A 13611-nucleotide genomic window follows, 5' to 3' on the forward strand; every position below is an offset into this window, starting at 1 on the left:
GCACTGGTGTGGCCATCCTACAATGTTGAAAGTTGGCGTGGGGCGCCCCGTTGGCCTGTGAGATGGCGTCAGTAGCGGACCGATGTGCGAATGGGGCCAAAGGCAGCGCAACAATATTTTCTGACTAGAAGACACCACAAGGCGCTGAGATGCCAAGATTCGGATGGCACCGAGGTGGTGTCTAGCAAGTTGTGGTACTGGTGTGGCCATCCTACAATGGTAAAAGTCGGCGTGGGGCGCCCCGTTGGTCTGTGAGATGGCGTCAGTAGCGGACCGATGTGCGAATGTGGCCAAAGGCAGCGCAACAATATTTTCTGTATGGAAGATACCACTAGGCGTTGAGATGCCAAGATCCGGATGGCACCGAGGTGATGTCTAGCAAGTTGCTGTACTGGTGTGGTCATCCTACAATGCTGAAACTCGGCGTGGGGCGCCCCATTAGCCTGTGAGATGGCGTCAGTAGCGGACCGATGTGTGAATAGGCCGGAACCAGCACAAGGCGCCAAGATCCGGATGTCACCGTGGTGGTTTCATAGTTGAGAGGAACTTCATCTGCAGTGGGGCGCCGAGATCCGGATGGCACCGAGGTGATGTCTAGCAAGTTGCTGTACTGGTGTGGTCATCCTACAATGCTGAAACTCGGCGTGGGGCGCCCCATTAGCCTGTGAGATGGCGTCAGTAGCGGACCGATGTGTGAATGGGGCAAAGGTAGCGCAAGAATATTTTCTGAATAGAAGACACCACAAGGCGCTGAGATGCCAAGATCCGGATGGCACCGAGGTGGTGTCTAGCAAGTTGTGGCACTGGTGTGGCCATCCTACAATGGTAAAAGTCGGCGTGGGGCGCCCTGTTGGCCTGTGAGATGGTGTCAGTAGCGGACCGATGTGCGAATGGGGCCAAAGGCAGCGCAACAATATTTTCTGACTAGAAGACACCACAAGGCGCTGAGATTCCAAGATCCGGATGGCACCGAGGTGGTGTCTAGTAAGGTGCACTGGTGTGGCCATCCTACAATGCTGAAAGTCGACGTGGGGCGCCCCGTTGGCCTGTGAGATGGCGGCAGTAGCGGACCGATGTGCGAATGGGGCCAAAGGCAGCGCAACAATATTTTTGGAATAGAAGAGACCACAAGGCGCTGAGATTCGGTTAGCACCGAGGTGGTGTCTAGCAAGCTATGCAGCTGAGTTGCGTGCGCACTTGCGGCGAATAGGTCGAAGGCAGCACAACAATGTTTTCTGAATAGAAGACACCACAAGGCGCTGAGATTCGGTTACTACCGAGGTGATGTCTAGCAAGTTGCCGCACTGGTGTGGCCATCCTACAATACTGCTCCGAATAACGGCGTGGGGTGCCCGAAGGGGGGGGGGGGGGCGGCGTGAACGGGCCTTCCTAGGTGGAGGCTCGTCTGCTGTAGTGGGGCGCCCCTTTACCGTTTCAGTTGCCATTCAGCTGAGTTTCGGCTGCTCTTGATGCTACAGCGACAGGCGGCTGCAACAGGACTCTCAAAATGGCGGCCTGTTCTTTGGATTTGGGCCTGGTCCACTAAAATGGCCCTGGGACACCTTAGAACTAGGACGCTCGATTTTTTTTTCCTTTCCTGTACATGCAAAAAAAGGTAAATGCCCGGTACGTTACACGCTTCATCTGCCACGATGAACTCTCCAGAGGAACCGAAAAAAAATATAGTTATGGTAACTATACCATGCATCGTCATATGGAGAGGTGGCACCAATTAATTATAGTGCTGCATAAAAGAGAGATTTGGAGGAGAACCCCTGACCTGCTAGTACATTCATCAAAGAAGTGGCACTGACAGCATCAGAGGCAAGGGAAACGGTCCCAAATATTTAGAAGAACTTTGGAAAGATTAAAATGACATGTTTAGATTGTGGCAAATTAATTTCATGTGGACAGATGAGTGTTACTCTAATAAATACAGCATATGAACATCATCATAGTCGATGGTTGGTAGAGACATTTTGACTATATCCTGGACCTGCCCGTCCTCGCCCAAAATGGCGCCGGAATAAATGGGACTCGTAACTCCTTGTTGTGTACTGGTTGCAGAACCTTGAAATCACGAGATACGTATGCAGTTTTGAAGCACATGGCGGGCGGGGACGAGAATTGATTGAATATTTCGACATCCCTATTGATATTAAGTTCTGATGTGTTATTGATTACTGTACTATTGAAAGTTCAAATTAACGTCACCCATGGTACTTGCCCGCAAATGTATATCTAGATAATTTTATTGTAACTGGCCCTGTCGTATTTTAATTATAAAATGTACGTCCACCGATTCCGTAACTGTTAGACACCTTAGTTCTTGCAACCTAATGGCCCGCCCGTTACGTTCCTCTACAGTGTAAATGTCTACTCATCATATACGATTACAGTTTGCTCCGTGGCCGGCCCACGTGGTTATAGGCTCGTATTTGTATAATGAAATTTTCACAATAAAGGTTTTTAAAAGAAAACATGGTAGTAGTATATACATTGGTAAAGTTTTTAATAATAGTCACTGTTTTAGAATCATTAAAAGGCAAGTGAAATAAAGCAGACCAATTACATGAAGGGTAAAAGGTATAATACGAAGGAACGCAGTAAAGATAAATGGTCAAGGGCTGTTGTGTTTTCTACTCCTGCAACATAAAGTGATCGATAAGAATCTCATATTCAGGCGTATCGGCGACTAAGACAGCAGGTCGACCCTCTTTTGCTCAACGGCTCCGTCATGGGACGAAGAAACGCTCTTTTTCTCGAAAAAAGAATATATTTTACTTGCAGGACAGTTGTAAATTTTCCGGGAAAGTACATTAGCCTGGAACATTATAACATATATTTAAGAAAAAATAATGTTCGGAAGTAATAAAAAGCGTAATTTTTAGGTCATATGACCAAGCCTTTCATCATTAGAATAAGAAAAGTAAAATGAACCAATGAAAAGTTTTATTAACAAGTCACATGACTTGTTATGCTTACGTTACGCGCTGCGCGCCCCGGATGACTTCCGGATGCGCTAACGCGGCGCGTCATATGACGCATTACGCGACAACGCAGGTCCAGAATATAGTCAAAATGTCTCCACCAACCAGCGGTCGGAACAACCCCTTTCAGCAGGCTAAATAGTTCTGTTAAATGACAACAGAAGGGACAGGCAACAAGAACCATCAGTCAAAGAGGGGAGGGCTAGTTCTTCTCTACCGGGTTACATTGGGGCGCTACCGGAACTGATCGAATTGGTAGTCTACAGTGTTTCTGGATGTTTCAGACTGAAGCTGGGGTTAGCATGAGAGCAGCACCATTTCGTAGCTCCGTCGTGGCCATTCCGCAACCAATCATGGCAGCCGCTCTTTATCGTTATTTTGGGCGGGGTGGGTGGCGGAGCCGAGCTGTTTTGCAGCCATCATTGTGTGGAGTTCAGTTCATCTCACTAGTTTTGTATTTGTCATGAGGGGTTGTTCCTAATGTTTCTATTTTAGCGAGGTCAAAAAGAGATCCCATTAGTGGCCTACTGATTTTGCTCGATTCCTTTTCTTTTTTTTTTACACGATTTTTCGTTATCTGCAAAGACTAAACAGAGTATTGCGACTCTGTGTTTGTTTGTAAATAGAGAATGAACCAAAGAGAACCAATTCTAAAACAGTAAATACTTGGATAACAATCAATCAAATGGAGAGAGAAGCAGGCACGACGTATTACAACGGGGGCAAAGGCCTGCGTTAACTACCCTTCACTATGTGCAAAGAGAGAGTACTCCTAATAGAAATGAGGGGGGGGGGCACCATTCAAAGCAGATCAGTGTGCATAAACACGAAAATGTTTTCACTTACCACGTACTTGACATTCGACAGCTTATGATATTTGCTATTAAAAAGCCATTGAAATTCACTGAAAAAACCATAGGTTATAGACCATATATAGTTAGGAATTAGCATTTACAAAACCTTGAAAATTCACTGAAAAAACCATAGGTTATAGACCATATATAGTTAGGAATTAGCATTTAAAAAACCTTATTTTACTCACACAAAACCATTGAAATTCCATATATAGTTAGTTGCACTAACTATATATCGCGCACCCGCAATCCACTGCTGATGATGTCACATATTACATCATTCATGACATGGTCAGTGACATCACTGATGACATCACTGATGACATCTCAAATGACATCACTGATGACATCACTGATGACATCTCATTTGACATCAATGACCACATCACTGATGATATCATTCATGTGACAATACAATGCATCTCCTCACATTTTAACATAACCTCTGTTTCACCCAGTGTTAAATACAGAGTATAATTTTTGAAACCATTGACACACCAATACTAGTTACTACATACGCACTCACTGATTCCTACGTCTACACACACCTTCACTCATTCACCCATACAATCATTCATACATACAATCACTCATCTTTACAACACTATCATATGCACTCATACACCTATACAGACACTCACAGTCTGCCACTCATCCATGGAGTTACTCACACACCTAGTCAGTCCTGTAAAGAATCAATGACACTTCCATTTTCTTGTCTATACAGTTAAACATAGAGCACCTTACATTTTCAAACATATACTAACACATACTTACCTTCTTATACAATCATTGATACAAGTACACATTGATCTGCACAGAGTCACACACCTCCCAGCCAGCCACACACACACACTCAGTCTCTCATACAAATACTTGGGCAATCAATCAATAACCCATATAGTTACTCATATAGCTACTGATCAACACATGCAGCAGTTTACAGAACAACAGACATAATGATGCACAAATTAAGACAGTTTAGTCACTAACCCATGCACTCAGTGAGACACATTTAATCACTCAGTCATACAGTCAGTCATGCACCTACTAAATCCTTCGTCCAGACACTTACACATCCACTCATTCTTCAATATGTAAGAAATATTTAAACTTTACAGAAACAAAAAATCACTGGATGTTGTTATCAGTCATGTCATCAGTGATGTCATTTGAGATGTCATCAGTGATGTCATCAGTGATGTCACTGACCATGTCATGAATGATGTAATATGTGACATCATCAGCAGTGGATTGCGGGTGCGCGATATATAGTTAGTGCAACTAACTATATATGGAATTTCAATGGTTTTGTGTGAGTAAAATAAGGTTTTTTAAATGCTAATTCCTAACTATATATGGTCTATAACCTATGGTTTTTTCAGTGAATATATATATATATATATATACTGTTTAAAGATCAGCTTTCACTTGGATGAGTCCTTTGACACGGGTCTGGAGATGTTAGATGCTACTAATATTGGGCCAGGCGTAGGCTTGACTGGGTCAGTCTGCGCAAGAGCAAGGCCCACCTACAGAAGTCTGATGGGGACCCCTGTGCTTCTATGAGCCCCATGGTGCTCCCAAGGGAACCCACTTTGTCCAGAAAAGTTGCAGCATGCCCTACCCGAAGACCTCTATTGGCAGCTGGTTCAACAACAGCCCAGTGAACATAGGCGCATCAATACCAGCCTTGGGATAGGCTTGGAGTGGGTAAGTTAGGGGGAGGAGTGTTGTTCAAGTGCCAACTGATCAACTACTCCCTGGATCGGGAGTGATGGGATGGAGACCAGTTCCGATTGAATTTCTTACTTTTATGTTGAGGTTTAATCTTCAACTTACTTGGACAGTGAATTGAAGCAGGACCGGGTCCTGGAGTGGATGCTAGGCCCATGACTTACTGCCTCATTACTATGTTGGTTGGAAAGGCTCCGAACTGAAGTCGGATTTGCCGAAACCATGTCGGAACTTATGTTTCCAACTCTGTCAGAATTATTTCTGACCGACTGATTACAATGTACTTGATCGGAAAGCAAACCTTTCGGTCAGTCTGAATCAGTTCCGACCAGCATTCGGAAACTCCAAGTCGGTTGAAGCCGAATCATACAGTTCTACGGACCGCATTTCTGACCGATGTATTACGATGCCGGATTCAGACAGCCTTTCCAAATCAATCTGTCCGACACAAAAAGGCTATCGGAAACTGACTTTGGGGGCCCCCCCTTTCTCCTGAGGCCTCCAGTTGGGGGCTGTGGGGATGCGAATGGGACCCCTCTTTCAAACCATGCACAGTGTGGCAGGCACCATGGGGTGCCTGCTGCAAGGTGCAGGGTTTTCCGCAACCACCCCTTCTTTCAATGGATGCATGTTTTCTCGGTTGAAACACAAGCTCCCATTGAAGTCAATGTGAGACTTTGCGAACGGTGTTCGGAAGCATTGCAATCGGTTGGTCGGACTTGCCGAATGCGAGTCAGTTGGAACTGATTCCGACAAGAAGTCAGTCGGCTTGCTCTCTGACCGACATCATAATTAGGCTCTTAGTGCGAGAACATGTGCATTGTTTGAAGCATGACCTGCTTAGTTTCTTGGGCTTAGTGGTGTAGAGTATTGCCTCCCACTCTCTCATGGTCTTTGAGTGCATCAGGGGGAGTTTGTCTCAGGATTTCAAGTTGTGATTAGCCCCTAGATATCATAGGCATAAGTCGTGTCTGTGCTCTTCTGGGCAATCATTTCCCTACTGCACTGTTTGGATAAACACCTGACAGAAAGTTTGGGAGCAAAGCTTGTATCTGCGTTGAAGGGGCTGAAAAGAACTCTGATGTAAACACCCACAGGTGGCACCCACACATGGCGCTGTGCAATCACTTCCAGATGGTTTCAGAAGCTGCCATAGGACCTGATGACACCACCTATGATTACATGGAAGTGACTATTTGAAAAACTTACAGATCCAGTGTGATGCCAGGGAAACAAAAAAAGTGAGGAATCTGCGGTTAGAAGTACCCATCAGAACTTATATATTTTTTGTTTAGAGCTTTCAGTGTTAGCAGCTCGGCCACGGCAGTTTTAACAGTTTTCAAAGCTGGCACTGTTAGAGGATGGTATACATAGAAGAAATCACTACCTTATCTCAAAAGTAGCTATCAAGTGGAACCTTGTGCAATTTACAGAACATTGGAATTCTTCATACGTTTTTCATGTTTTTGTTTTATAGTCTGAAGGTGAAGATGGCGATTTTTTCATCTTCCAGCGTGATACAACCCACCTCATCCCTGATATGTCAGAGGAACTAATGGATGTCTTATCCGATGACCCTGATATGCAGGTAACATTTCTTGTTTACACTTTTAAATAAGAGTTCAACTCTTAACATTTGTCTGCTTAGACATGCCTTACTACGAAATGAGAAAAAGTCTAGTTATATGCTAAATACTAATGATGTGTCTGCTCTTGTATTGTCTCACTGGTGTTGTATCCCTGTGTTGGTACTTGCTTTCTCTCTCTCCCCCGTATTTGAAGAGCGAAGTTGGTGCTTATTTGGTTACAGTTCTCTACGTGTTGGACCAGCTTCCCTATGTGAAGGATAGTGCATTTCATGCTTCCCCTCATGCTGGACACCTTTAAATCTTTTAGCAAAGAACTTGGTATTGTGGTTTCTAATAAAAATGTATTGCTGAATTTTTAGGCTTACATAATAGCAGCATATCAAATATTTGTAGCATTGTTTAATGCGATTTTCCCTACCCTTGTGCCCGCTATTTTTTTACATGTATTCTTATTAAAAGCATCTACATTATTTTGTGTCCTACTGTGGCGTTTTTTTCACTTTGCTTTATAGAATTATCCAAAGCTAGTTTCTATCCCATGATAAAATCCTGTTTCGTTTTGCCACTTTGTATCTAATTGATATGTCTCATATTGTTTGGCTTTATTGATTTGTTTTTCATAAACGACTTTTGTGAATAATATAAGTAACCAAGACTGGAATATTATAGTACAGACAAGCACAACGTAGAGGTAAATATCTTGAATAACATAAGAAAATAGCATAGAATAGTTTAGAATAAACATGTATAGAATAAGAGAAAGCACATTGTGTGGAATAATATAGAATATAATATGGAATATTATAGCACACCATATAAAGAGAATACAGTCTAACATAACACCATAATGTTAGGCCTAGTTAGGCCTCCTCATTGTCTCTCACCATAGCGCGGGGACACGCCGGTGCGCGTAACCAGGCGCTTTAGAAACTTCCTTAATAATAATAATAATAATAATAATGTACCACAGAATGACATACGAAGATATTCTCACATAGAAAACAAGAATAAAGTAACATGAAAGAAAACAGGCATTTGGGAAATCTCATAGACGTCTAATTTGTGTCTACCATACAAAAAGCAACAAACCATCTAAAATATTATGAGCTCAATTTGAATTGTCAACAGGCCGGCGCTCTGCCATTTGACCAGTTGGAGCACGTAACACTAAATTCTATGCATTTTCACACTACTTTTATAAATTTTTTCTCAATGCATTAAGCAGAGGGCAGAACACTTGATCAAACCAAACACTTCAACGGACAATAACAACCAGGTGACTAGCTTTTTTAATGGGAATAATGTGAGAAGGTCCTGAGGTAAATTACCAGTGGCTGAGATTAATTCAAGCATTCCATCCATTACTTTTTTTGTTGACTTCAGAACAAGGCTCTGGTTACTTGAACAGTCTGGCATAATGTGCTATGTACGACTGAAAAACAAGATGGCAGATTATTTAAAAATTCTGTCTATGTGTAATAATGCTAAGGTTCAAGTGATGCTTTGAAAAAGCATTCAAATAGATCCGCATTTGTTATTATAAACATTTGTGTATGCATAACATTTCATCCTCCTTATCATACAACAAAGTAGCAGATATTGACGTAACTTGTGATGCTAAGTATGTGTGTATGCATGTGTATATATATATATATATATATATATAATATATATACATATATATATATATATATATATATATATATATATATATATATATATATATATATATATATATATATGTGATAACACCACCTCCTCCAAACGAAAGAGACGTGACCCAGAAGGGAGATTAAAGGGAGCACTTTAATGTAAAAGAGTCTCGGGCGGATGCATTTCGGTACTTTTGACCTTCCTCAGCGCCCCTCTCCAGCTGCTCCTTGTGCTGTTGATGGTCCGCCTGTCACGCTGTTTTGAACAGTGACCATACTCCGCCCCCACGATGTGCAGCCAATCAACCATGTGCAGTCCCGTGTGGTGGAACTACACTACCCACAAGGCCCCAATATTGCGCCTCGAGGGAATTGCAGAGTGCTGTGGGGTGATGAAGTTCGAGTCGGCTTCTGTGACAGGCGCAGCCTTTGAAAGTCTGTTGGGAGGTGAGGCAGATATATATATATATCCAACAAGACAATTACTCCTTCTGGATCCCAACGACCCAAGAAAGGTGGCGTGTGCGCCGGCGGAGTTACTCCGGTATTTCCAATGTTAACAAATAACCAAAGTCAATAGTACCAGCTCTCTGGACAAAGGAGAGTAGTCACCAAATCCAGGAAGTGCTGTTTATTTCACAACGCGTTTCACCAAAAAATGGCGAAACGCGTTGTGAAATAAACAGCACTTCCTGGATTTGGTGACTACTCTCCTTTGTCCTGAGAACGTGTCCTATTGACTTTGGTTATTTGTTAACATATATATATATATATATATATATATATATATATATATATATTATATATCCATACTAATATAATAAAGAGAGAGCCCAAACCTTTGAGGCGGGTAATCTCAGGAACCACAGCACCAATCACAACACCCAATACCGCGTTGGAAGGGGCAGTTGCAGCAGAAGGACATAGGCTATGCAGACGCCCACCATATACATTTAATCGGTAAAAGAACCGTGCCAGCAAAGTAGTCCCTTCTGGGCGTGTCTGCGTTGTGCTGTGGGCGTGTGCTGGGGGCGTGACAAACGCTGGGGGCGTGTGGTACGTTCCGCCCTTCATGCCATGTCTCATATCGTGTGCTAATCCCACCCTGCTCCCTTTAAATACCCCTGCCCCCATAATCATAACCCACCCTTACTCCTTAAAATACCCCAACACCCTTAAACACTAACCCATCTTAACCCTATAAATATACCCTGCACCCCAAAACCCAAATCTATCCCTAAACCCTAAAAATACCCCTGTACCCCAAAACCCAAACCTACCCCTGAACCCTATAAATACCCCTGTACCTCAAAACCCAAACCTGCCCCTGAACCCTAAAAATACCCCTGCAGCCCAAACCTAGCCCTGACCCCTAAAAATACCACTGTACCCCCAAACCTACCCCTTCCCACTTAACACCCGGGATAAATACCCCCCCCCCCCTTAGAACGGGGCGAAACTAGGAAGTGGAACTCTTTAAACAAATCTAAGTTTATTGAAACCTTGGAGAACTCGGCACCTACCCTCTGCCGCGATGTCAACATCATGGTGGGAAAAGTCACAGAATGGCTATCATCAGCTAGTAACATCCACGCCCCCATTGTTAAATTCTCTTGCGCTCGCCATCTTGAGGCGCACAAATGGTTCTCCACTGACCTTAAATTACAAAAACTTGAATTGCGTAAAGCCGAGAGGAAATGGAGATCAAACTATTCAAATGATGATAGGAAACTTTTTGTAAATGCCCGTAGAGACTACAAGACAGTCATCTTAACCACTAAATCTGCTTATTTCTCCTCGAAATTACTCAACGCTAACAATAAATCTAAAGACATTTTTAAAATTGTTAATGACTTATGTAATGACACCAGAACCTCCCCGATGCAGACCCCCACTCAAGAACTCTGCAACTCTTTAAATCATTTCTTTCTTGACAAAATCTCTGCTATTAAAAGCAGTCTCCCCAACACTCTCAACTGGGAACCGCTGGAAGACACCTCCAAAAATCAAAAGGTCTTAAACTCTTTTCAACCCATATGCACCAAACCCTTATCTGTACTCATGACCCGTGTCAAGTTGGGTTCTCCTGCTGACTGTTGCTCCTCCGCACGTTTCTAAAGAGATATTCACCATCCTACCTCAGTGCGTGCTCCCCCTTCTAAATGAGTCACTTTCCCAAGGCAAGGTCCCCATGGCCTTTAAGCACGCCACAGTAGTCCCTCTTATAAAAAAGCCAGGGGCAGATCCCAGTAACCCTGTGAACTACCGCCCTATCTCCCTCCTTCCTTTTCTTGCAAAAATCCTGGAGGCCCATGTAGCTAGCTGCCTGTCTAATTTCATCGAATGCTCCGAGTACCTTGAACCTAACCAAGCCGGCTTCCATCCGGGACATTCCACGGAGGCTGAGATTTTGGCGGTACTGGATACTCTCAGAGCTAATGCTGACAGGGGTGACCATCAAACTCTGGTACTCTGGGATTTGTCGGCCGCGTTCGACACGGTCGATCACTCCATCCTGTCAAACCGTGTCGAGCAAGCCGGCCTGGGGGGCCCCGCTCTGGAATGGATTACATCCTTCCTCGCCGACCGCACTCAGGCGGTCAGGCTGGGAGAGTTTTCTGCCCCCAAACTTTCCTCCACATGCGGAGTCCCACAGGGCTCCTCATTGTCCCCACTGCTTTTCAATCTCTACATAAGACCTTTGATTCATTCACTAAAAAAAACAGAAACATCACTGTATTTAATTATGCAGATGATCTTCAGATTATCTTCTCCCTCAGCTCTCCTAACGCCGTAAGCGAGTTTCAATCTACCATGCTTCATATCCAGCGTTGGATGGATATGAACCATCTGAAACTGAACCCTGGCAAAACAGAACTGGTTCTGCCTGGGAACAGCAAGAACAGTTGGAGCCCGAAATTTTGGCCGCTCGAACTTGGTCCCCCCTCACCCCTTCTTCCTCCGTGAAAAGCCTGGGTGTCACTATCAATGCTGACCTCTCGCTTCGCGGACAGGTTGGCTCAATGATCTCTTCTACTGTCCATCAAATGCGGAAAATAAGAAAATTGCTCACCTGTTAACCCATTCTGCTCTAATTCAGGTGGTGATTGCACTTATTCTCTCACGGCTTGATTTCTCCAAATCGATCTATCTTAGCCTTCCTCTTGGTTTGCAAAAAAGGCTTCAAATGGTTCAGAACCAGGCAGCCAGATTGATATACAAACAGCCTAAGTGGTCGCCAATTAGACTTCACCTGGCACAACTTCACTGGCTCCCGATAGCTCATAGAATATCCTTCAAGACGAGTTGCCTAGCCTTTGAAGCCTTTCACGGAAACAGCCCTGGATTCATTAGTCGCATACTTACAAAATATACCCCCCGGCGAAGCCTCCGTTCAGCCCGCCATCTTCTGCTTAACACCCCATCTTTCAGACTGAAACGTCAGGGAGGGTGTAGTTTCTCTCATCTTGCTCCAAGATTTTGGAACTCCCTTCCTCTAGCTTTGAGAAGTTGCGACGATCTCCTCTGCTTTAGGAATTCTTTGAAGACATGGCTATTTGAGCAAGCGTACGCCTAGTATCCTGACCGCATCTGACTTCAGTAATCAGCGCCATGAAACCCTCGGGTGTACGCGCGCTTAATAAATTCTCACTAACATAACATAACCCCTGAACCCTAAAATACCCCTGTACCCCAAAACCCAAACCTAGCCCTGAACCCTTAAAATACCCCTGTACCCCAAAACCCAAACCTACCCCTGAACCCTAAAAATACCCCTGTACCCCAAAACCCAAACCTTGCTCTGAACCCTAAAAATAACCCTGTACCCCAAAACCAAAACCTACCCCTGAACCCTAAAATACCCCTCTACCCCAAAACCCAAACCTAGCCCTGAACCCAAAAAATACCCCTGTACCCCAAAACCCAAACCTAGCCCTGAACCCTTAAAATACCCCTGTACCCCAAAACCCAAACCTACCCCTGAACCCTAAAAATACCCCTATACCCCAACACCCAAACCTAGCCCTGAACCTTAAAAATACCCCTGTACCCCAAAACCCATACCTATCCCTAAACTCTAAAACTACCCCTGTACCCCATAACCCAAAACTATATCTGAACCCTTAAAATACTCAAACACCCCAAAACATATACCTCAGTACCCCAAAACATATACCCCTGTACCCATACTTACCTTATCCAAACATTACAAAAAAAACATGCTTTTACCATTCATGCATTTACAACGAATTTCGTTGTAAATGTATGTGTGGTAAAAGCATATAAAATGTATTGGCATTGCGGAGTCATGGTACTTTCGTAATGAAAGTATGCGGAGTGATGGTATGCGGAAAGAAAGTTGCGGAATAATGGGTTTTTACCCTCCCCCGGTAAGTACATTGGTGGCACGGCGGCCCACATCTCCAGCAACATACTCATATTTTTTCACCACCCATTTGAACAAGCATTGGCATTGCCAATAGGTCTCGCTTGTGGGACCTTATAAGTATTTAGTTTTGCAGCACAATATGATGAGTGGCGTTGCGTGTGTGAGTGGCGTTGCATGTGTGAGTGGCGTTGCGTGTGTGAGTGGCGTTGCGTGTGTGAGTGGCGTTGCGTGGGTGAGTGGGGTTGCATGGGTGAGTGGCGTTGCGTGGGTGAGTGGCGTTGCGTGTGTGAGTGGCGTTGCGTGTGTGAGTGGCGTTGCGTGTGTGAGTGGCGTTGCGTGTGTGAGTGGCGTTGCGTGTGTGAGTGGCGTCGATGAGTGGGGTTGCGTGGATGAGTGGGG

At 44.1% G+C, this 13611-nt stretch overlaps 1 protein-coding gene across 2 annotated transcripts in view; it reads left to right on the forward strand.

Moving 5' to 3' along the window:
- The window catches only part of DNAAF8 (dynein axonemal assembly factor 8), a 1081381-nt gene that overhangs the window by 117584 nt on the left and 950186 nt on the right, over positions 1 to 13611 (forward strand). The window contains exon 3 of one of the 2 annotated variants that reach the window (XM_078663036.1): positions 7059 to 7169. The exons of the other annotated variant lie outside the window; for it this stretch is intronic. Coding sequence (XP_078519162.1) covers positions 7059 to 7169 — 111 coding nt within the window. The remainder of the gene's footprint in view (positions 1 to 7058; positions 7170 to 13611) is intronic. 2 annotated transcript variants of the gene reach the window in all.

Source organism: Lissotriton helveticus, chromosome 10, assembly GCF_964261635.1.
Source record: "Lissotriton helveticus chromosome 10, aLisHel1.1, whole genome shotgun sequence".
Taxonomy (NCBI): Eukaryota; Metazoa; Chordata; class Amphibia; order Caudata; family Salamandridae; genus Lissotriton; species Lissotriton helveticus.